At 40.5% G+C, this 24,444-nt stretch overlaps 2 protein-coding genes across 5 annotated transcripts; one reads left to right on the top strand and one right to left on the bottom strand.

Moving 5' to 3' along the window:
• The first annotated feature begins 11,458 nt into the window (after positions 1-11,458).
• On the top strand, positions 11,459-18,168 carry nipsnap2 (nipsnap homolog 2). The gene is made up of 10 exons (XM_055028031.1): positions 11,459-11,570; positions 11,999-12,138; positions 12,228-12,273; positions 13,286-13,380; positions 13,676-13,746; positions 13,850-13,990; positions 15,019-15,050; positions 15,891-15,985; positions 17,038-17,121; positions 17,210-18,168. The coding sequence occupies exons 1-10, from the start codon at positions 11,479-11,481 to the stop codon at positions 17,272-17,274; spliced, it is 861 nt and encodes a 286-aa protein (XP_054884006.1). The 5' UTR covers positions 11,459-11,478; the 3' UTR covers positions 17,275-18,168.
• Positions 18,166-24,356, bottom strand: psph (phosphoserine phosphatase). Of its 4 annotated transcripts, none has more exons than XM_055028033.1 (6): positions 24,068-24,356; positions 22,004-22,147; positions 20,788-20,922; positions 19,928-20,073; positions 19,686-19,834; positions 18,166-18,664 (listed from the first exon to the last, which is right to left on the bottom strand). In XM_055028033.1, the coding sequence occupies exons 2-6, from the start codon at positions 22,141-22,143 to the stop codon at positions 18,554-18,556; spliced, it is 681 nt and encodes a 226-aa protein (XP_054884008.1). In that variant the 5' UTR covers positions 22,144-22,147; positions 24,068-24,356; the 3' UTR covers positions 18,166-18,553. The 4 variants fall into 4 exon arrangements, with proteins under 4 accessions (XP_054884008.1, XP_054884007.1, XP_054884009.1 ...); XM_055028032.1 differs by lacking the exon at positions 24,068-24,356 and adding an exon at positions 22,819-23,155; XM_055028034.1 differs by lacking the exon at positions 24,068-24,356 and adding an exon at positions 22,819-22,860 and having other exon boundaries at positions 22,004-22,166.
• Positions 24,357-24,444: the final 88 nt, after the last annotated feature.

Below are 24,444 nucleotides of genomic sequence, written 5' to 3'. Positions count from 1 at the left end.
ATCAACCCCGCAGACAAAAGAAAAAAAACAAAAACAAATGTAACAACAACATGCCTCAATATGTTTCTAGTGCATTTGAAGGTAAGCAGGTAATCACTGTCAGATGGCTGCAGCGTTTTCCTAAAACTATCTTTCCACGATATCGATCACATCATCTCTGAGGAGTTTCATGCCCCTTCAGAGATTCGTGCATGTGCATAATAAATACTAACCGCGATGAGAATTTGATCAAACATGCAAACACCGTTGAAAAATAAACTTCTCCTTTAAGCAAAACCATCTGCTGCTGTCGTCCACTCCGGCCGAGTCTTCGGACATTTCTGTATGTAAATCATTAATGACTCCTTAACGACAGCATTAATGGGATTTTAAAAAGAAGACACTTGGGTAAAATCAAGATTGATCTTGGACATCCTTCTAGTGAATTACGCCGTGTCTGTATAACCCTGAGCTGGACTGACACAACGCATTTAACTTGAGAAATTGCTGTTTCTTGTTTTGTGTCAAATTGCGCTGGGCCTCACAAGCGGCCATCATGCATACCGCCGCCTTTGTTTTTGTTAAATCTTCAGCTTAATAATGCTCCACTCTGTGTCTATACATCTCAATTTCATTCATGGAAATAGTGTTTCGCGATAATGAAATTCAGATGTGTAGCCTGGCTCTGTGCATTCAGACAGCATATTGCATGTGACCTAATTCTGCAAACATTTGGCTGAGTGAAAGGTAACATGGTGTGTCATAAATGTCGAGGGTGCTTGGAATGAGAACTTAAGTACAAGGCATTAGTGGCTTCAACATACAACCTCTGTGGTTGTCTCTGCAAGGACAACAAGCTGATGCTGATGTTTGTTTGTGCTGAATAGATGGTCTGAATGCCACTTGGGTTTCTCTTTTCACAGTAATCATTGTACGAGCTCTTTGGTTTTATACAAATCTAATTTTGCTAATATGTGTGCAATCATTGCAGGAGAACATTTGTGAGGTCAGACGCTGATGTTGGACAATTATGGACAATCCCGACCATCCTCTTCATGAGACTTTAGCTCTTTAGTCAGAGGCTTCTTCCAATTCAACTGTAACACAGATTTCTATAGGAGGTCCTTCCTGCCAACACTCATCACCATCTGCCATGACCATTTGAAATAATTCGAGTTACAACAACAGTAAAGTAGTTTTGAATGTAATTGAATTGATTAAAGTCTGTGACTGTGGGATTCCTGGAAGTTAATCACCAAATCCTCTTAACACCAAACTGCCAGACTCAGACTAATCAATAATTTACTTGATGGAGAGACTCACTGCTATTTCCACTGCTCTGTATGCATCGTCCTACAGATCAGCCTGAAGACTGCAGAAATTTTGATGGACACTCCAAACCTTCCTGGGTTTGTACATCTTTTCACAATGCATATTAAACATACTGAATTGCATTGTGTGATTTTTAAATATCAGCATCTTCAGCATGCACATAGTACTATGCAGTCCTTTAAGTCTGCATATTGTTTTAAACATTCCCTCCAGATGCTCAAATTCATGTGCAAATCTAGGGACTTTGTTATTTTACAGATGCAACAGGATTCGGTGTGCTGCAATGTGTCACTTATGGCTCTAATACCACAACATTTTTATTTAGTTGTCTAATGTATCGCTCATCTAACGCTAACAAATTTTCATAAAAGCGTATCATAAAAGCTGATGATGTGGGTTACATGCTTTCTCTTGCATAAAATGTTCTTGTGTAAATTGTTCGACCTTTTCAGCAAAAAATACACTTGTAAACTCGATTTACACATTTCACATTGCGCTGCGTGAACTCAGTTTATTCCAGCATGACGTAATTAGGATGATTAGCCTTGGTGCAAATGAGTGAAAGCTGTTGTTGCCCGTGTTTATTTTATCCCCTACACTCCCAACACACAGAATCTCTGCACATTTTCCTGGCATTTTGATTTTCAAAGAAAAACAAGCCAGTTCAGCATTACCATCGATTCCCAGAAAAATGCACTTCATGTATTTGTAGGAAAATGTTCCCATATTAAGCAAAAATGCTATGTTGGTTTTGTGATCTCTCTATTTGTTATGGAATAAAAAAAAAAGATTGCACAATTAAATAACACAAATTATGCACATGAGTGTGGGAGTTTTGCAAACTGCAAATTCACTAAGCCAGTTGTTCTTTTCCTGCCAAGACAGAGCTTAGGGTGAACTCTGATCTGGTCAAGGATTTTGCACAAAAATCACACAGGACATGTGAGAAAGACATTTTCTAAACAGTTAACCACACACCAACAGAAACAAACGCACAAATATTCTGTGTTTGTTCCTGAGAGAGACTCTTTATTTTTGATGGTACAGTGTTTTGACACAACAGCACACATTTCCTTCTTTAATACCTCGTCCAAATGCATTTTTCTTACTTGTCAAATAACAGTCTACTTAATCCTAAATGTATTTATAATTGTCAGACTTTTTCACAGCACTCTGAATGACCCAATTCCGATCCCCCCAAAAATTTGATCTGTGCCATTTAAGTCTTACATTAGCGGTACTAATTTGGGTATGTATCAAATTATTTTCACAGCATCCGCAGTCTGAACATTTTATCCAACTTTTATGTGACTGATGTCAGACATGTATCACCAGGAAAATCCAGAAGTGGTAAATCAGGACGTAAACAATGGCTGCAAAATATGTTTATGAACTTATGAAAGAAGTCTGTCCCTGAAGCGCAGTTCATCTCAATCCCTCCACTCCTGGCTTTAGCTGCGCATCCAAACAGATTTCTCCACAGAGGCTTCAGTCGAAGCTCCACAAAAGGTCATTGGTGTTATTTATTCTTTCTTTTTCAGAAGCCTCTCCCATTTGAATAAGCCTTAAAAGTAATTCGTAAGAGTCCAATAGGTCTGTTGACCGGCCAGAGTGGCTAAGTTTTTGATGTTTCAATAATTTTTATGCATGTGTAACGGATGGACCTGTCTACCTGTCTACCTGTAATGTGAAGGTAGCCTAAGTCAATGTCGGGAAGTAGCTGCTCCATTATTTTGTGCAAACCTCCTTCCAGCACGCGTGCGCCGTTAGCTTAAATCAGTGTTTCTCAGGGACCGCCCTGCATGTTTTAGGTGCTTCTCCTCAAACAGGCCTCTGCAGCACTTCATTTGAATCAAGTGTTCTGGATCAGAGATGCATTTAAATCGTCCAGGACGGGGTGCTTGTGGTTTGAGAACCACCGGCTTAAAGTGATTTCTAAGGACCAAACAACATGAACTATCGCTGTAGTTACCCCTAAAAAATTACAGACTGATCTGTAAATTTCTAATGCAAAGTAGGTTACTTTGGTGACATTAAGTTAGGAGAAATGTATGCATGTGCACAGCAGAGTAATGTTGAAAGAGCAACAAGACTTTGACTTGCAGTTTTAGTTACAGTTATTTATTTGATTCTGTGTAATTTCAGGCAGACCGGACTCACTACTGAGTGGTTTTAATTTCCTCTGCATGGTGCCAGATAGTTATATCTCTAAGATATTGCTCTCAGACATTTATCCTCACTTCCTCTTCTCCACTAAAAAAATGCAGAACAAATCTTGTAGCAGGAGCCTGTGTTATGAGTTAATGTCCATGTTAATGTCCATGCTTGGTGTTCAAGACGTTTGGCCAACACACCTCAACAACTTTCTGCTAGCTTGTGCTGCCCCATGAGCTATAAACACGAATACAAATGAATGGGGAATGTTGTGAAAATTACAATAAACACCTTTTAATAGCCACACAACTATGATAAAGAAACGATTAAGTAGTAATCCACCAGCAGCTATGGTAGCCATCGAGTAAAAATAATAAATTTAGTCCTAGAAGAGCTCAGAGGAGTGTAATATCATATTCCCTGTCATAAAAAAAGACTTGCCCAAATCAACATCTAATACCTTTTCTAGTATAGCTGCAGCCTAGAGATTTTTATACAGCAAAATACAGAAGTTGGACATATGCTGTGCATGGACAAAAAGACTAAACTTTAATTTGATGGTAGTCGTATTCAACGTGAAGGGTTTATGAACCACTGAAAAGACTGAGAACATGCACACTTCTCCATTCATGCTACAGGGTACGTGTGAGCCGGACTGAAGTGTTGACACACTCCAGATGGACGCGCAAGGAAGGAAAAAGCCAACCTCACGACGCCACCTGTGCCGTAAGAGTAAGGAAATGTCAAAAAGAAAGCATGACTTCATCGTTTTATTCCGCTGGGCCCATTCTCTCAAGAAAAACGTGCAGAAGAGCTCCTCTTTTACGTGGCTAAACATCGGTTCAAACGCTGTCTCTGCAGAGAGTGTGACAGACTGGCATCTGATGAAACTTGTGAGAAAAGTATGCAATTCCATAAAATGGCAGAAATAGAGCATCGGTGCAAAAAAAACTAAGGACATCAGATTATTAAGCCACAAAGTTACTACTTTAGGACTGCAGATTTATTAATCAGGTTAAGTGAATAGCAGGAAATTAGTCTTGTAATTTCAGCATCCGTAATTTGCTTGTAGTTTCAACGTACTGACTAACCTGTTAGCATCAAATCTTGTTAGATGTCCATTAAAAAAATAATCATAGTTCTGTGAAAAATCTTACTTGCCACAGTTAGGAAAAGGACTTCGGCACTGTCGAAACGACATGAAATCATCAAACACTTTGATGATTTAATGTCATAATGCAGGCATTTATCAAAACACCTGCAGTTAAACTTTTGGTTGTATTGGGAATATAATTCATAATGTTTGTGGTTTTCAAGTTGTGACAAACTGCTGATTCTGTCAAAGCAAAATCTTTGGCATTTGACAGACAACTGTATGTTTTTGTTGACTGATTGTGGCAATAAGAATTTTTTCATTGAGAAATTTAGCTTCGTTTTCTCAGAATCAATAAGTTTTTGGATGTAAAGCTGCATAGACGTCTTTAAATATATTGATTTATCATTAAACAGACTTAGAGAAGTAAACTAAAGGACACATACAGGTGAAGAGAGATAGACAGACGGACAGATGGATGAGCTACACATGTGTTTTCAGTCTTTCCTAAGCAGTTGCTCTGGTGGATGTAGCTTTGCTCGTACTCGTGGGAATATGAGGTCATTGTGGTAATAAAAGTAAAACGGTTCAGTCACCTGTTACAGTGAAAAGAGGAAATAGATCATATGGAAAATACATAACACTCTGCACTCTGAAGAACAAACACACCTGCAAAAACCCTGCAGCTGAGAATGCACAATAATCAGCTGTCCTCCCAACACCAATCTATTCCCCTTGAATATATTCTACCTGCAACAATCAGGAACACTGCAAACTAAAAACAATGAGGTCTGAAATGCCAGCAGACGACAAAAGAGAGAATATACTGAGGCCCATGTTCATCCATCATGCCCCTGCAGCACATTCCCTCACATGGGTCCACTGCTGGATTTTGGGAAGCTGGCCCGGCTAAAATCAGTGGGCCGACCTTGTGAAGTGGCCTGTGATGTATGAGCAAAAGCAAAGCTGTAATCTGTGGACACGTTCCTGCGCGTCTCACGATTTGATGCACAGGCCAAATTGCTTCCAGACAAACATCTCATGCCGTAGGTGAAAGAAGACCACGGCTCAGGAGAGAAGTTCTTCCTCTCAGAAAACATTACATTGGCCTTGAGCACATATTTGTCGATCGCACCTCTCATCTGCGTCAGAGTATTGCTTTGCGAAGAAGAAGTGCAGATGAGACAGAGAAAGCAGACATGCATGAAGTATGTCCTTTGTCTCCTTAAACCCCTTTTAGTCCTTTCTTGGAAGCCGATTTATGACAAGACACGACACAGATCAGGGTCGGAGCCCATGTCACGACCCTGCTGACATTAGCCTTTGTGCTTCGGTGTCAGTTTTTATTCATGTCGTCATAAATTCTCCCTCACTTTTTTCCCCAGCTGTGTTTTATAATGTGAAGAAATCCATCTTAATCTGTTTTGAAATTTTAGACCAAATAATATTTCAACTGTGGATCAAAATGCATTTGACTGTTTACAATGCTTACATCTTTGTTTAAAATTCGATGCCAGTGGCGTTAATTACAAACCAGTAATAGGACATGTTTACCAGTGAGGCGCATCGCGCAGCAGAGAACGAAACTTTGGAAAAGTTGGGAAGCTGGGGAATGTCATGCGTCAACACTGGGAACAACTAGGAGATTTATCACCCAAGCCCTTTATGACACAAATGATGTGTTGTACAACGTGTATCATGTTTTTGGAAATGTCGAGTGTGGGGCAATCTATGACGCCTTTAAACCTCTGAGTATTGTTCAGCTTCGACATTGCAAACGTCATCTGAAGGGATTTTTCCCACACAGCTTTCAGGGTTTCTGTTCGAGGTCTACAGAAAAAAACGTTCATCAAGTCTCTACCTTCACTGTGGTTTAAGCTTTATCCAGCAAAAAAATCTAGTTATGGAAAAGAATGTAATTTCGACACAGCCATGAATTGTTACTGACCTTCTGTTGAGCATAATGTATTGTGAAAGTTCAGCTGGTGATATATTTCAGAGTGTTTAGACTTTTGCTTTTCTTTGTTCATAAATCCCAAATTTGATTTTCGTTGTCTGTGCTGCAAGTGAAATTGGGGTCAGAGACCTTTTCTAGTGTCATGGCTGTGATCTTGGGTTACAGTTTTGGTATTTTTCAGGATTTGCACCTTAATCATTGTGTTTTTGTATTGTTGCTTTATATATTTTTTTTGAATCATGTGTTTACATTTTTTAACCGCTTTGTTATAAAATATCTTAGGTTAAGGGCAAAAAAGATAGCATATTTTAACTAATTCTTTATCAAAAGTACAAAAGTTATTTATTCCTTTTTTCCTGTCGGTTTTTGTTTTCCTTTGAGTTTCAAAAAGATTTAAAGTAGGCCTCGAGTAGCAAACTACTTGTCTTCAGTTTCCTTATCAGCATTGCCTTGTTTTTCATTTGGAAATAAAACTTTCAAGGTCGGCGGTGGTAAGAGTTCGTCCTACCGGTGGGCTGTAGCTCCATTCCAACTGTCTCTGACTTTGAGCAAGACACTTCACCCTCCTTGCCTGCTGGTGGCGCCACTGAATGGCGACTTTAGGTCTGTCCCAGCTAACCATTTTCTGATCTAGGTTTTTCTCCCTTCTCTTGGATTCTCCCTGGTAGATTTTCTACTGGACCAATCAGTGAACAGAAGAAGTTGTGAACACTGACATAGATTTTCTGGGCAGTAAGTTCATGTCACTTACCTTTACTCTGAGCAGCAGGAGCAAATGGGAAAATGAACTGAACTTATAAAGCACTTTTCCAGTCATTTTGACCACTCAAAGCACTTTACACTAGAGTCACACTCACTTGCATGCATTTATACACCAATATACAGACCTGTAGGCAATTTGGGGTTAAGTGCCAGGGACACGAGGAAGCTGGAATTGAACCTACAACCTTCTGATCACAAGACAACCACACAGCCACATTCGCCCCAGAATAAGAATTTAAGCATGTTAAAAAAAATTTTTTTAAAAACCAGTAACAACTTCATCCATCCTTTGTCTGTACAAGCTTATCCCTGGTGAGGTCAAAGGGTTGCTGGTGCCTGTCTCCGGAGGTCAGTGGGCCAGAGGCAGGGTTCACCCAGGAGGGCAACACAGAGGCAGACAGAACAAACTACCATGCACACACACATAAGTGTTAAAAAAAATGCCAAGCTCAGGAAAATCCTTCTACTTTTTTGCTACTGTCAGCCATATTTCCTGACTCCAGAGAAGTTACATATCGAGGCGCTCCTTTTCTTATCTATATTAGATTATGGAAATATCAACAAAGGCTAATTCCTGGATATTAATCTACTTAATGCAAACACTATAAATGACTTAGTGCCACTTTCTGCCACAAAGCTGCACTCACTCACTGCGGAGGCCAGACAAGATAAGGTGAAAGACTGTAAACAGAACGTCCAAAGTATTTTCTCACACGTCCGGCTGCATTTCTTGGAAAGCTTTCGCCAGCGTGCACGTCTGCGATTCAGCCAAAGATAATAGGAGTACGGTGGGAGAAACTTCAGTGACAGCTAATCAGATAATGCTGCTTTGCGATGTTTAAATTACAGAAGATCCACCCTGTGTGTGTGTGTGTGAGACCGGTGGCGGGGGCAAAGCCATATTAGTTGAAGAATGTGCATGTGTTTTAATTTTTCTAAACTCTCAGATGAATGGCATCCCATGTTTTCTGGCACATTAGCAGAGGAATCATGTCAGCTGTTTTCACAGCTGCTCCTCTCAAAGCCTTGGTTTAGAGCAATTTATGCACTCGAAAACAAAATCCAAGGAATCAGGCCGAGCGCAGGCTGGTGCCTAAACAATCAAAATGAGTGAGAATGTAAGTGGATAAGGTTACAGGCGACTGGCATAGATCACACAGTAATTTCCAATTATTTTAGAATAAATAAGCCAATGCCGGAGAAATATATTCAATTTTAGCAACGGGGGGATTTTTTTCTATCCAGACTTCTAGACAAATTGTAATTTTGTCCAGGGATTGAGTAATAAAACGACATTAATCATAACTGTATTCCGCGAACAATGCCAAGATAAGATCATGTTAGTTTTTTTTTTTTTTTTCACAATTTCTTAGCTCAATTCTGAAATCACATCTGCTGCCTTGGTAACTTTAAGCTCTGCCATGAGAAGCTTACATGACTGCATCACAACAGTAGCACAATTCACTGGCCACTTTATCAGGCAGACCAGTTAAAGTGCTTGTTGAGACTCACGGTGAACCAGCCAGTAACACAGCAGCAACTCCATTTTTTGGAAAGTCATGGTGACGACGAGACGCCAAAGTTCACACCAGACAGGACTGGTCAGAGTTTTTCAGACACCTCTGATTTACTGCGATTATTTTATTTATTTATTTATTTTTTTTTACACAAAATGATCAAATATTCATATAGCAGTAAACAGAACGTCCAAAGCAGTTGTTGTGTGGACTAAAATGCCTTGAAGGCATCAGAGGAGGATGGGTGGACTGGTTCAGGATTACAGGACAGCTACAGTAGATTAAATTACAACTCCGTACAACCAAGCTGCGCAAACTGTGCTGCATATCATCTCTGAGCTCACAACACATTGAGCCTTGAGGCAGCTGGGCTGCAGCGGCAGCAGAGATCCCCTTCTTGACCGGCTGCTGCGGGTCAAGAACAGGGAAGTGCAATTTGAACAGGCTCCAGAATCAAACAATAACAGGGTTGAAAATTGTATCTGGTCCAAGGAGTCTGGATTCCAGCTGCAACATTCAGAACTGGCATGGATCCATCCTGCCTTGTCTGAGTGGCTCAGGTTGGTGGTGGTGGTCTAATGGTCTGGATGAAATGTTCCTTATTAGCAGTTGATCATTTGACACCTTTAGGATGTGGAGGACCAGGAACCCCAGCATGATGGCTGTGCAACAGAAAAAAATCTGCAGCAACTATTTGATGCTATTATGTCAACATGGACCAAAATCTCTGAGGAATGTTTCTGATATGTGTTGAGGAAGCCTTGAGGGAGCTGTGAAGGCAAAACTCTCTCTTGAGCAACCACTCTTTTGCTTTAACAGGGGCTTTAAGATTGTTTTAAGACTCTACAAAACATATTTTTCTGTGCTGATAATGGTGTGCATCATGTACAGCTGGAGGAGGGAAAGTGGAACTCAGTTTTAGAGCTGATCTCACTTCTTCCAATAATAAAATGTTTGTAAAACCATTCCATGTCTAGCTAAGTTTGCTAAAAATAAAAATAAAAATAAAGAAATGCAGATCCGACTGCTGACATTATCGCAGTTTCCACCTGCTGCTCTGTTTTACAATCCTTCTGGGGATTTAACAACAAACTCGAAAACCTAATTAAAACCTTTTGAATGAACTGATCTGATTAAATAGTTCACTGGGGGTCAAATGTACTGATATCTTTCCACAAATGCAGCATAGGTACTTTCTTTACTTGTATAGCACAATTTGGTTGGATACGGTCATTCTTTGAATTCCCAGACATATTCACATTTTACCTGTTGTTGTTCAAAAATGTTTCACCGTGCACATACTCCTTCACGATTTATGTCTTTGAACTCAAAACAAATCCCTCCATAGTTTCTGAATTCCTCTGGTGGTAAAGTAGCCAAGTGGGCTTCAGCAATGTGGTCCCCATTACATTCACAGTCACTCTGTCAACCAATAAGTCAATCTAAGTTGCACTGAACTCCTCTTTTCTGCGGCAAGCCCCAGTCACCTGTGCCGACTGGCTCTCCCCGAAGGCTTCGGAGAAACAACGCCGCAGCTCGTCTGGTTCGGATTGGAATAAATACAGTAAGGGTTCTGATTTCCCCGTCAAGAGTCAGGATCTTCTCCTTGGGGCCCGAATGCTCTTTTAACTTATCTTAGCACAGCTTACAGTACACTGCATGCCATCGAATGAATAAACAGTATGTACATGATATCACAAAATGAAGGTCTTGGGGAAAAACAATTGAAATGGTCACTATTTCAAGAAACAACAGAATCATAATGTCCTTTAACGCAAGTTTCCGACTGGGATTATGTCGTTATATCCTCTCTTATTCTTAATCCTTTTTGCTCTTAGTGGCAATCTGATTTTGTTTGTCTTCTCGCAAAAAGAAGCACTGGCTGTTTACCAACAGTTTGACACAGTTTCTCGTCATGCAAAAATAAAAGTTTAGCAGCCTTATGTCTCACAACATGATCACTTGCAGAAGGTTTTCATGCTGGTAAGCCATCTCAGATGTGGCAAACTGAAGACAGGTTATGAACTGGATTATAGCGCCATCCCATGTTCAAAACATGCCACATTTACATTCAATTTTGCTCTGAATTTTATTAACTCTAATACTCGATTTTCTTAAAATCGAGTATTAGAGTAAATACTTGATTTTAAAATCGAGTAAAAAATCCTGAATTGTTTACACAGCACCTTTCACAGTTTTTGGCAGTGAAAAAAAGTGTCTTAAGCTAAATTATGAAGTTATGTTTAATTTGAGAATTACATTTTTTTTTTCCCACAAGTGATCGACGCCTCACTTCTACCATGGCCATCTTAGTACGGTCAACTCAGACACACAATCTTATGTTATAGCTGTGGGGTAAAGGTAAATGAAAACAGGAAATTCATCATCAATTTAGTACCAATAAATGCTTCCTTTGCTGTGACGAAGTTGTTCTGTGTCTGGCATTTATGGAAGACAGGTAAGGAAAACCTTAAACCACCTAAACATCTTGCTGTGAGAGTTAATAGGAAGATGGATGGAGCCAAACGCAGGCCGTTGAGACTGGCGTGGACAACCTCCTCCCAGTGGACAGTGGATGCTTGATGCGTAACCCTGGACACGCCGTTTCTCGCCTGTGCAGAGGCGGAGCTCTGTCGCCACCTGGCGGTCAGAGGCGGTCACTGTCTGTGTTTTCTAAACCGAAGATGGCGACAGGAGTCCTTCAGAGAGTCCGCGGAGGCTTCGCCCCGGCTAAAAGCAGGGCTCTGTCAGCCGGAAACCTCTCGCTCGGGGTCAGGTGAGCGGTCACAGTCCTCGGCGCCTGGCTGTCGTGTTTCCAGCGTATTACTTCGGCTGTTGTGTGAAATATTCACCCTGCTTTTCTGCGGCTACCGCAAAGCTAGCCCGCTGACTGTTAGCAGTTGGCCTTCAGCTGTTGGTCACTCTGAAGATTCATCCCCTAGTGATTTATCCCAGGAGGTGTGTGATAAAAAGCTGCGTGTGTCGATCGGTATAAGTGAAATAACACCAGTCTCTGTCATATTTCGCCTTTAACCATGCGCGGTGCTCAAGGTCAGCTCGTTACTTCTTGTTTAGCTTCATCATAAGAGACACACAGGTGTGTTTGTTTCTGTCGTCACACCGTGTGGAAATGCGCTGCATGCTTCGAAGCGGCATCGCAGCAGTTCGTGATGTGGTCCTTTTCATCCTGTGTTCTTGGGTCAGAGGGTTTTCAGCGTCCAGCAGCAGAAACAGAGAGGACAGCTGGTTTAGGTCTCTGTTTGTCAGGAAGGTCGATCCCAGGAAAGATGCACACTCCACCTTGCTGACCAAAAACGAGGAAAGTAACCTCTACAAAATTCAGTGTAAGGTCCCCACATGACTATTTGGGTCCTCGACTTTTAATGTGTCTTAACAACAAAACCAATAGTAATGACATGTCTTCCTTCGTCAGTCCATAATGTGAAGCCGGAGTGCCTGGATGACTACAATAAGTTGTGGTAAGTGTAATTATGACTAAAATGTGTGTATATTAGATTACTAAAATTAAATGCAGTGCCTTGTAAAAATATTCAGTTAACTCGCATTAGGTTTAGACTCTATCACTCAGGGCTTGTTGTGGTTCTAGTCTACTCTTCATCCCCAGAGAGTGCCTGAGAAGATCGGTAATCACATCCTGCTGCGGGTTTTCACATAGTTTTAGGTCTGGACTTTGAGTAAGCCATTCCAGCACAGGAAGATGTTTTGATTTTTAACCCTTCTATTGCAGCTCTGGCTCATTTTCCTGCTGCAAAGAGAACCTCTTCCACAGTCGAAAGTGTTTTGCCTCCTCCAGTATTTATCTATCTTTAGCTCAATTAAACCTCCTATTTGTTCTCACCTGCTCTTGGTTCACTGCAAACACATGCTTTCGTCAGCACCTGTCTTGAATGAAGGCCAGATTCGTTATTGTTGTCATATCATCGCAACTTGTTCCCACTGAGCCGCTCGGTCAGTTTCTTTATTAATGTTCCCTAACAAACTTGAGGCCTTCGTAGAAAAGCAGTCGTCTTTCTGAGCTTAAAATTCACACAACTGAACTTTACTTGATAATCACTTTCGAACACAATTGGTTGCCTTTTGTTTTGTTTGGGGTATCAGAGTGGAAGGGGCTAATTCAAAATACAAAACCTCTTTTCAGATTTTTGATGTTGGGGAAAAAAAATAGAAAACTGTGCACCCTTTTAATAATTATGTGCTAGTGTGTTGCTCTTATACATAAAATCCACTAGAATGCGATGAAGTTTACAGTCGTAATGCGACAGTGTGGAAAAAATGAAGTGGACTAAATACTTCTGCAAGGCTCTACATAAATTCATTCTCAACTGTCTCGACTTAATGGAGACTGGAGAATAGTACGTGATCAGATTGTTGCTCCGTTACTGCTGCTCAGAAGTTAGCTTTAGCTTTTTGAAGTCACCTGTGCTCATATCCGTCATGGCTGCCGGCCTCACGTTGTCTCTTCTGTCGCAGCGAGGACGTTCTGCCCTCCATCCATGCTGATAAGTACTACCCCTGTGAGCTGGTGGGAACCTGGAATACCTGGTATGGAGAACAAGACCAGGCTGGTAGGATTACTAATAGCAACACGCAAATCAGCAGTATAAGCAGTATCAGCAAAACCATGCGCAAACCATGCGCAAAACCATGCTGTTGCGCATGGTTTTGTGATCAGCAGGCAAGGCCTACTGCATCAACATAAACTCCATCATTTACAGGCAATAAACTGCCGATTTGTAATTTATCATTTTTGTTTTTGGATTTTTTTGGTATTTCTTTCTTTGGTTAAAACTGTAACTGAGCTGAACTAACTTCCCACCAGATTACAGTTGGACTGCTATTAATGAAAAGTTGTTTCTGCAGTTCATCTGTGGCGCTACAGAGGCGGCTACCCTGCTCTGACTGAGGTCATGAACAAGCTCAGGCAGAATAAGGTGACCTCCATTTCCTGCGCTTCACCTCTGTTGCGCTCTTGTTGTATCGCTCACTCAATAAAGTCAAAGCAAGTCTCACGTATCCGTGTCTGTCGGACGTCAGGAGTTCACGGCGTACAGAAAGGAGCGCGGGAAGATGCTGCTGTCGCGCAGGAATCAGCTCCTGCTGGAGTTCAGCTTCTGGAACGAGCCCGTCCCCCGGGAAGGCCCCAACATTTACGAGCTCAGGTCTTATCAGCTCAGGGTGAGGAACGCCACCAACACGCCACCGCATCAGTGCTGCTCTTTGCTCAGAGTCGTCGCTGCTCTGAAATTATGCACATCTTTAAATATCCACACTCAAACTCATCAAGAGGGTCACTGTTTGTGTTTTTTTAGTAATTTAGTTCATATTAGACTTCAAAAATCTCAATCAGTATTATTCTGCTAATTTTTCTTAATCCATTTTCTTCAATAAAATTCAATGATTCTTGTAGCATAAAACTTTGTTTCATCTTGTGTTATGGATTTCATCTAATTTACATAGGGTCAAAATTATACATACAGGTTAATATATATACATACAAAAATCCATTATCTTCAAGCCTGTATGAAGATTTCTGTCCTCTTTGTGAACAGTGTCCCAATTCCTTTTACTCCTTTAACCTTTAACTTCAAAAATCCTAGAGATTTTTGAAGTTAAAGGTTTCATTATTATGCCACACTGAAAAAGAGAACATTTAAAGTAAGAGCCCAAAGTATAATTACCATGTTTACGTAAATGTTAACAGTCTCTTTTTCACGCCTCATGTTTTCCAGTGAAATCAGTTTGCAACCTTTTCTCCTGTGACACTTCTCACAAAACTATTTCTAGTTTTATCTGAAGCTCTGTTGCGTTCATCAGATCAAATAAAGGAGGAACACACCTGGTTTGTGCATTTAGCCAATTTTCAGTATTTGATCATGTCCGCTGTTAAATTCGACGTAGATCTGCTCAAAACCAAGCCCTCTCTTGCAGATTAAGTCCTCCTTTCTAATCTGAAAAGGTCAGCCTTCATCTAGCTGTGCTCCCCTTGCAACATGTGAAAAATGCCCTCCATTGCCCCTGGTCTCGGGCTGAGATTACATCTGAGAAACGGCAGGAAGCGTGTTGTCTTAAACCCAGTCAGATGATTGAAGAAGCCTTTCACGTGTCGTTATTCTTCCATCTTAATGTATTTAATCTGGAAAGAAGTTTTGAACGCTGTGTTTTATTGCAATAAGGAATGTTGTGTTTTCTCCCTCCTCCTGCAGCCAGGAACCATGATCGAGTGGGGTAATTACTGGTAAGGCAGCCTGAATTCATTTGACTCATTGAACTGTAGTTACAGAGCAGTTGCAGCACATGAACCCTCTCTCATCACACTGTCATTAACAAGAGATATTCCCCGGAGACGCTTCATATTTGAAGCCGCACTGTAACTGAGATTAAATCTCAAGTGAAGCTGTTTGCTTGAAGGATTTGTACATAATAAAGGAGACGTTACTTTAAGCATCCATCTTCTTAATGACAAATGACAACATTATTGAGGCAGCTAAGGATTTTTTTTCCAATAAAAATTGTTCTGTCAACACATCCAGCACAGTTTTTATATACTTTAGAGCAACAAAATGAGGTGTAGCTGCTTTTGTAATGTGAGGCCTCGTGTTTCATTCTGTCTCTGGGGGGGGAGAAATATATCAACATCACTCTATGGCTGGTTAGTATTGCCTTTTTTTGTTGCTTTTATGGTTGCTTTAATTCGCCTTTATTTGAAGAACCCCCTGTAGACCTATAAATAATGTCAGCAAAGCTATTTAAAGCAATTTTTGTAGGTGACAGCTTAAAGTTCTGCTTCAAGTTACAAAAACATGTAGAAATGAGCCTTCAGAGTTTAATAGACACAATCTGAAAACTCGTGTTTGTGTTGGGGTCAGCATAACGAGACTAAAACATTCCTTTCACAGCCGCTCACCCAACCTGGCCCGTGTGAGGGTTCAGAGCAGCTCATTGATCGATCTTACTAATGTCAGTTTTCAAACGGGGGGCCAGAGCTAATTCAGACATGAGGAGAGTTTATGGTCTTTGACGAAGGTTCAGTGTGTTTCGGTGCCGGTTACGACTCGAGCTGCTTCTTGTCCTGCAGGGCCAGAGCAATCCGATACCGCCAGCGCAACAGAGAGGCCGTGGGAGGGTTTTTCTCCCAGATTGGTGATCTTTACATGGTCCATCACCTTTGGGGTATGACCGAACACAAGCATGTCCAAGTTTACATCATTTCTCTTATTACCGATTTATTTTTTTTCTCTTTAATATTGTAAGCTAAGTTAGACCTCCAGACTTGTTAAAAAGCCTCACTTTGGTTACATAAATGTTGCATTAGGATTTCTGACAAAATATGATCCTAAAAAATTTGGGATTATATTTAATGGCTCTATAAAATTGTTATAATTAGCTGAGATCATTTTATTGGCCGTCTTGCGGAAACATAAACCATCAACGCCAGCAAACACTCTTTGTGTCTTTAAGGCGTAGAACTACGAAGGCCAACGCAGCTTGACCACCCTGGGATATGATTAAGAGCCATAAAATTAAATTAATAAGAATACAGACACTTAAACATACAAATGTGTGTATTGAAATATTGTGGTGTTGAAAATAGTATCAATTCTACTGTTTCTGTTGCTCTTTTTGACAGCAAAATTTTCCACATGGCAATAATTAACCAACCTAGCAGTTATGGCATGCTACTTACTTTGTGCAGGGTTCCCCATAGAAAACCTGCTAAGGCCAGCGGCAGTCATCTAGTTGGCTGCCATTGTTCTTGAGTTACAAAAATGTTTAATGTTGACAGTTTTTAGTAATGCCTTATTAGAAGGCATTACTAAAAATACCTGAAGCCCAACTGTAAAGTCTTTTAAAAAATAAGTCAAACAATAAAAACGTAAATCAGTAAAGAATGCTTAGCCTGGTGGGGGTACAAGTGAAGCCTGGTGGCCCGCCAGGCTTGTAATGTACAAGCGTGGACCTAAGAGGAGAGACACACCATTAATTAAAAATGGTGTGTTTTCACATCTTACTTGTGGAGTTTAATCATTAAGGTCATACATTTTGTGAAAAAATTGTGAATCAAAATTTCTGAGAAGTTTAAGTCTGGATTTGTATTATCTGACAGGAATGATCATAAACAGGAATAAACTCTTTAAGTGTGTTACTGTGTCTTAATTAAATAAATCATTTTTTTTGAAGGTTTTGTAATTTATTGAGTTGTCCCTTCGCTCTTTGATTTGCAGCTTACAAAGACCTTCTTTCCCGAGAAGCCACCAGGAACGCCGTGTGGCAGCAGGACGGCTGGCATGAAGTGGTCTATTACACTGGTGAGTGAAATGAACCCCTCTGTACTCCAGCTACTGTGGTTTTCCTTAAGTCAGTCTGATGAACCTCTCCATGTGTTTCTCTCTGTAGTCCCTCTCATTCAGCACATGGATTCTAGGATCATGATCCCAACTAAAGCTTCCCCGCTGCAGTAAGGAGGGACAATCAGTTATCAAGTTGGCCCCCCTTCGAATGTTACATTTCTTTTGTGAATCGCCATCATGGGTCCAACTTTCTATCAGTGCTACCAAAAAAAAAACGGCCCTCTTTTTGTTTTTATATTGGCTTTATTACATCAAGAATCCACTCCTAAAAATATCTGCATTTCAATTCAAACAGACGTGGACGGTAGCGTGCTCTCGGTCACAGACGGCCAGATTGAATCAAATTGAAACCTTCTGATTGTCACATGCAACGTCTCGTGCCACGTTAAAAAGCGGGCCAGAAGAGGAGCTCGTCTCCAGTTTAGGAAGCAACAAAAGCTACTTGAAAAAGTGCGTGTGTGTAAAAAGAATGGCGAGGAAAGTAGTGTTGAAATTTATTGCTCAGTGCAGTAGCCATTTATTTATTTAATGTGTGTTTAAATGTGTTGACAAAGTGACTCTTCGATATAAGCTGATCAATATGTGACCTCTAATTTAAGCACATATATTTCAGTGACCTATCAAGGCGGTAAAGTCAGACATTCTGCACAATGCAGATATCAGAATTTTATATTTGCTGTCTGTTACGAACACTCCAGGTTCTGTTCTGTGTTTCATTCTTGTTTCCTGTTAAAGCAATGTTACCTCTTCCCGGTGCTGTGTTTGTAACTTTTTTTCCTGTTGAGACGGCATGCCTGGTTTTAAAAATCTGTTTTTAAATCAAACGTTTCTTAACTGTGTAGAAAAAGCGTGGGAGCCTGTTTTCCATCAGCGGTCAGGAGGGATGCTGCGTTGTACTGTAATAATGGCTGATTTATCATTAAGGGATCCACATTTATTATTTTGTTTTTAAGAAGAAATACTGTTAGGAGAGAACGTAAGGAAATTAAAATCATTCAGACATTCTTTACAGCACGTTCTGGTCTTTAATTGAGATTCTCCTTGAAGGACTGAAGTCGCCACAGTTATTGAAAGTCAAGTCAGGTTACAGTTCTCTTAGTATTGAACACATTTCTAGTACAGTTCTCATTGCACATGCCATTATGTAATACCTACAAATTATCAGATTCTGATGTGAAAAGTGCAAAAACACTAAAACTTAATCTCCACTCAGTGTTTAGTTACTTTTTTAGTACAAAAAAAAAAACATGAAAGTGAAGTTTGTCTATTGTAAATACTTCTGTTCATAAAAAAGTCTATTGAGTGTGTACTGGATAAAAAGCTTGACTGGCACACCTTTGGGTGCAAATATATAAAAGGTTAAATAAGAACCAGAACTCCTCTAGCAGATTTAAATCTTCTCCAGCTCCTTGAGCAGCTCATCGAAGCTCGTCACATACCAGGAGCTTCTCTCCTTGACTTGAGCTCTGACGACGTTCCCGCCAAATCCAATAAAAGCATTCTGTAGAAGAAAAGATTGGACATTTTTATGTAAAAGGCCACGTCGTCACTGATGGGCTGATTTATACCCTGATCAACTTAAAACTCTTTCATTTTTGATCTGTGAACAAGGTTCACACCTGGTGGTGTAGATGAGCGCCATCAGGCCATGCTAACAACGCTAACTAGTGTGAGTGGAAGATAACTGGATGAAGTACGCTAGAAGCTGTTTTTCCAGTATCGGTGAAGTATTTAAAGAAAATTAGGCCAGAGGAAGAAGCTATTAAAAGGAAAGTTTGTTTGTGTTGCGACATGCTTTTGAAAAAGAAAAAGCAAACTGTCCAAAAATATTTTTCTCTATCTTTTATCTTTTAACCTCTATTATGAAAAACGCTGGACGTCAAAATGTAACAACCTTTAGAAAGTCTCGGGCTGGTTTATGGTTTTAGTTATTGAGAATATAAAATGCTAATAATCAACTAAGTTTCTCCTTGTTTTAAATTATTAAGAAAATCCTATTTTAAAGCAACCATTCTGTAATATACCACCATTTGTTCCTTACACATATGAATAATGAACAGCTACAGCAGGAATAAAAACATACAATATTAAAAAAATATATTCATACCCCTACCAGTCATAGATGTAAAGTAATGTTATAGTTTCGCCAACATGTTTTCTCTGACGGGAAGTAACATTTTGTAAATTTAATGCAGAATCTGGGGAAGGTGCAAAAGATCACAGTCATTTCCAAGAGGACTGGATAACTTGAAATGGAAGATTTTGCCATGAATTGTTGTGAAGGATATGAATAATTTTCAACATACGATGTGCTATATTAAATAGTCAGTAAAACATTGCTTTGCTGTTTAAAAGCGGTAATTCATTTAGATTACCTTTTATCAATGCTGTTCCTGTTTTATAGAAATAGAATCAAAATCAAATGTGGGAGGAGTAACTCTAAGCATTACAAAATGAAGAAACTGTCTGTAAAACTCTCATTTCTAACATATTAAAGAAAATCTTCTCCAGTGAACACTAACCGCGGGGGGACAGGCCTCCAGATCAGTGGCTCCATCTCCGATCATCACCACCCTTTCGAAGCCGTGCTGCTCCTTCAGCATGCTGATCACTTTCCCTTTGCCGCCGCTCTCTGCTGTGGGCTGAGTTTCGTCAAAACCGGCATATTCACCTGCAAGTTCAGTTGGAAGTTAGAAACCGACAGAAAACCTGGAAGAGCTGAATAGACTGAGACGAGCACTAGACGGCGCGAGCCGGTTCTCACCATTAAAGTAGAACTTGAGTCGGTTGGCGTAGACGTGTTGCAGGGGAATGTTTAGCTGGGAAGCCACGTGTTCGACGATACAGCGAAAGCCACCGGAAATGAGGAACACCTTTATGTTGCGCTGGTGCAGACGGTCCACAAGCTCCCTGGACAAAAGTTACAATTGATTTAATTGATTTAGAGTATTTGGATCTGAATGAAACAGAAAAAATCAATCGATATGCCTCAGCATGGCTTACTACAACTTTAGAAGTGAGGAATTTTCTACACACATTTTAGCTGTACATTTTTGAAAGATGTCCACATTTACCTCAAAGAATTAATGGAACATCATTAGTGTTCAAAGTATAAAATTCATTGATACTTGTACTCACTTCAACTTTTTAAGTACTTTTTGGGCTTTTGGTTTGTTTTAAAAATATATTTCTAAATTGGCTCCAAATGTTTTGAACTATCTATGTATCATCAACAAGAGCTGAATAGATTAGCGGACCCAAAATGGTTTCTTTGGATCCTCAATAACTTGTGTAACTACACGGTACCTTGACCGCATGGATTTCTTCACAATGTTAAACTATAAGACGCAGATAACTGCCATTACCAGGAAGGGAAATATGGGCTAAATTTACCTGGACTGGGTGACAGAAAAAATCCAAATCATATCAGGACAGCAACAACAAAATACCTGCATACTATATATATATATATTATATATATATATATATATATATATATATATATATATATATATATATATATATGTAACATCCAGTTTGCTTTTTACACTCGTATCCAATGCTTCTGCATGCAGAACAAAGTCTGCTGAATTGATTTACTTTATCAGCTCTCCGCACACTTACTTTATGCCTGGAGTCAGCTGAGGCGGGTGATCCGTTATGAGTTTGTTTACTTGTTCTCTGGAACATCGGATGATGGACAGGCGCTCGGTGAGGGCCTTCTTGAACGTCATCGAGCCGCCCATGGCTTTACAAGTCCTAAAATGTCAAATTGGATTTGTTTCATATCTACTAAAATGGTTCATTTTAGGAAGACGGAGTAAAAAAATAAACATACAAATGTGTTGAGGACAGAACGTGAACAGAAGCGGCACCTTGCAGAAATATCCTGTAAACTTTTGCACATTTTCTTGAGAGATGTGAATGAAAGATATGTGGGAGTGTTTGTACCTATTATAGCACTTTTGTCAACTTCAACGTTTTTTTTTTTACATAAAACAAATTTGTATTCATAGTATTGGGATTTTAATGGGATTAATTGTGAGGTTGAAGAAAAATGATTTGAGGTTTTCAAACAGTTTTACACTTACAAAATCTGGAAACTGGTGTTACGTTGCATTCAACCTCCTTTCCTTTGAGATATCTAAAGAAAATCCAGAGCAAGCTGTTGCTACCTAACTATGCAATTAGAAAAAAGAAAGTCATCGCTGAAGGTGAGCCGTGACGAGAGCGGTCCAATTTGCAGTTTGCCACAAGTGATCTGATCAGACCAAACAGGTGATCTTCCTATACAAAACTAAATGTGTTGAAAACTAACTGCACATCAACCAAATGCTGTTGGTGGTGACATCATGCTGTGGGCACAGCTTTCTACAGTAAGGACAGGGATGCCGGTCAGAGTTTAACTTTCTTGCATCTGGAAGAAAACATGTTAGACGCTGTGGAAGACTTAAAACTGGTACAGAGTCCAAACTACAGAAATGCTTTGTTGAAACAAACTCGTGTTAAAATTGTCTTGTCACTGTCCAGGCCGAAATCTAATTTAGCAGCGGCGGAAAGACTTAAACGTTGATGCCAAAGAGAAAGTCCCCATCCAATTGAGGGGTCAAAGAACATTGAATAAAGGAATCAGTTAGGATGTGCAAAGCTCCTAGAAGCATACTCCAATGATTTGTGGCTCTCAGGTGCGGCTCGCACTGAAAGGTGCAAAATAAATAAATGATAGCTTTTCTTCCTCTTCTGTGTTGCGGCATCTGTTGCAGTAGCATGGCGGAATGTGGAAGACCTAAAGGAGTTGAAGTACTTCTGCAAAGGCGTGCGTGAAAAGCGGCATACGTACATCTCTCTGACCGCGTCGCCCACCCCACAGAATTTGGCCAGCTCATCGATGCCTTCTTCTTTGATGACTGTGCTGTCCACGTCGAAGCAGACCGCGTCTGCTCTCCTGAAGAGCTCCTTCGCCTCCTCAACAGTTGTCATCGTGCTGGGGAGGGAGACAAAAACTCAACAGGAGATGAGCAGCAGTGCCATTAGGCCTGGTCATCCAGACCGGGGATGTCAGATGACATGAAGAGCTAACACTGGGAAGTCATCTGGGCGGCCTGTGGCTGTGTTGTTGGCTTAAGGGGACATCATCTCTTATGCCTGATTTCCTCCTGCATGCTGAGGGCGCCGTTTCTCCGCTGGAGCAGAAAACGCAGCTATTGACTGAAATACCTATAATATGTGTGCAAAACTGCGCGTCTATCCGTCGAGTCTGCAAGACAATAGTCTGAACTGGAAAAGGCGTTGACGGTCGTTAACAATTAAAGAAGCCGGGAGGACTGGTGGATGGACATCTTCTGTCCCTGTTGCATCACCCCAGTGCGGCATGCAGACCACTAAAGGTTCTCCCACAGAACCCGCAACAACACAGGAAAGAATAACACTCGCGAATGTTGCTGCAACCATTACGCTTCTTGTGTAACATATCGAAACTTTCGTCGACGCGGAGAGTCTCTGGAATGTTTTTCCGTTTGTATACGAGGGTTGACTTTTACCTACAGCCCCCAGCCCTCCTATTGCAACAGCAAGCAGTAATAAGCCACGTAACCCCGCGCCACAACACCGGAGTGGTCATAAATACGGAATATTTGCGTTGCTCTTCATACATACCGAGAAAGAAGGGGGTTGATGAGGCGCGAGAGCGTTGGCCGCTTCAACATGAGCCGACTGGGACCGCTCTCAATGGGCTCACCGACCAGGAAGAGACGAGGACGGCTGACCAATCAGAGAGAAGCCGACAAGGTTCCCGCCCGCTGGCTCGCTGCCATGGCGACCCCCAACCGTTCGTTGGTAAAACCGGAGAAACGTGTGAAACGGTTGGAAACATCTGCGAGGCATATTGTCAACTGAAGTAAACAAAAATAAACTCAAGTACTTCAAAATAAAAATTTTTCATATGCATTTGTCGTCAGCGTGTTGTTAATGCAGCTTGATTTTAAGTGAAATCCCGGGAGCCATGTTGTACATTTTGTAATTCTCTTGTAGTTCTTTTGTAGTTCTTTTTTTTTTTTCATGTATGGCTTCAACTGTTCTTTCACCTCCCAGTCCCCAGTTGTAACCAAGGGAATAACAGTGGAAATTTCCACTAAAAAAAAGAAGAAAGTGAACCGTAGGGAGGTATTCAACTCCCAGGTGTTGTCTTTGATAAAACATTTTTGCTGTCCTTCCAAAAACCTTGCCACAACGGGTTCACTGGAGTTTGATGGCCACTCGAAAATAAGGACCTCTTTGCATCTGACTTTCTGGCAGATGTCTTCAATATCGTGATTCAATGATTCCCAATAACAACAACATGTACTTTGTGAAGTGCACCCGTTGTTCTTGCAGCAGCCGATCCGTTTAAGATGATTCCACCACTCCTGAACATTTGGGATGGGCCCAAGTTATCATGACTCTCTTCTGGGCAAACTCGAAAAAGGCTTCACCTGTGAAAACCTTATCTTTCCTTCTGTGGCTTCAGTCAAATTCAAGTTGGTGACCTTCAAAGACTAAAATTGCACATGTATTTAGTATTTAAGTCAACACAACTAATGTGTCATTAATTTCACAAATAAATCAAATTTGTATTTTGTTGTTGTTTTTTTGTCAATCAACGATTCATTGTCTTTTGAGTGCAGAGAGTCACAAAAGGGTTTTGGGTCGCATTAAAATCTTTTACAACACAAGCCTCTATTGAAGCATTTCACTCCCAACGTTAAGAAATAAGTTTAGTAGTAGTATCTTATTATGATGAGATTTTCTTGTACCAACAAGATACTCCTCCAAAATTTATTTCCAAGCTCTGGCCGTCAAACACTTTTATAATTCTCTGCTTTGTTTCTTTTTCTCCCACCACCCCCAGTCTTGTTTATTCATTTACCTTTCACATGGACTTCAACCAGACTTGTTGGTTTCCTCTTTCTCCTCCAAACATAACCCTTTCTACTGTGGATGGTTCGATGATTCGATCACGTAGTCCATCGTTCTGGCATTTTATCAAATGAAATGACTCGTAATCTCAACTGACCTAAAACAAGCAACGTTTCAGCCGATTTAATGTTTTACAGGACATTAAAAATGTTTTTTAAAGGGTATGCCATTCTGGTTATAATAGGATTCAACCTGCTTTCGAGAAAAATGATTTATACCCTATAAATCTATGGTTGTAATCGCATTCAGACTGCTTTGCTGTCTAGGAAACCTTTTTTTAAGTACTTGCAGTTTTGGTTCTGGATTAGTGAGGGGCGCTGATGAGCT

This window comes from Poeciliopsis prolifica, unplaced genomic scaffold (genome assembly GCF_027474105.1).
Source record: "Poeciliopsis prolifica strain line A6 unplaced genomic scaffold, Auburn_PproV2 SCAFFOLD004, whole genome shotgun sequence".
NCBI lineage: Eukaryota > Metazoa > Chordata > Actinopteri > Cyprinodontiformes > Poeciliidae > Poeciliopsis > Poeciliopsis prolifica.
This window is presented reverse-complemented; position numbering and strand designations above follow the sequence as displayed.

Coding starts and splice junctions, on each gene's coding strand:
- nipsnap2 (XM_055028031.1), top strand. CDS start 11,479: ATGGCGACAGGAGTCCTTCAGAGAGTCCGCGGAGGCTTCGCCCCGGCT. Junction 13,747..13,849: donor ACAAGCTCAGGCAGAATAAG/GTGACCTCCATT, acceptor GTCGGACGTCAG/GAGTTCACGGCGTACAGAAA. Junction 17,122..17,209: donor TGAAGTGGTCTATTACACTG/GTGAGTGAAATG, acceptor TTCTCTCTGTAG/TCCCTCTCATTCAGCACATG.
- psph (XM_055028032.1), bottom strand. CDS start 22,868: ATGTTGAAGCGGCCAACGCTCTCGCGCCTCATCAACCCCCTTCTTTCT. Junction 22,148..22,818: donor ATCAACCCCCTTCTTTCTCG/GTATGTATGAAG, acceptor CTCCCTCCCCAG/CACGATGACAACTGTTGAGG. Junction 20,074..20,787: donor CAGCTGACTCCAGGCATAAA/GTAAGTGTGCGG, acceptor ACTTTTGTCCAG/GGAGCTTGTGGACCGTCTGC.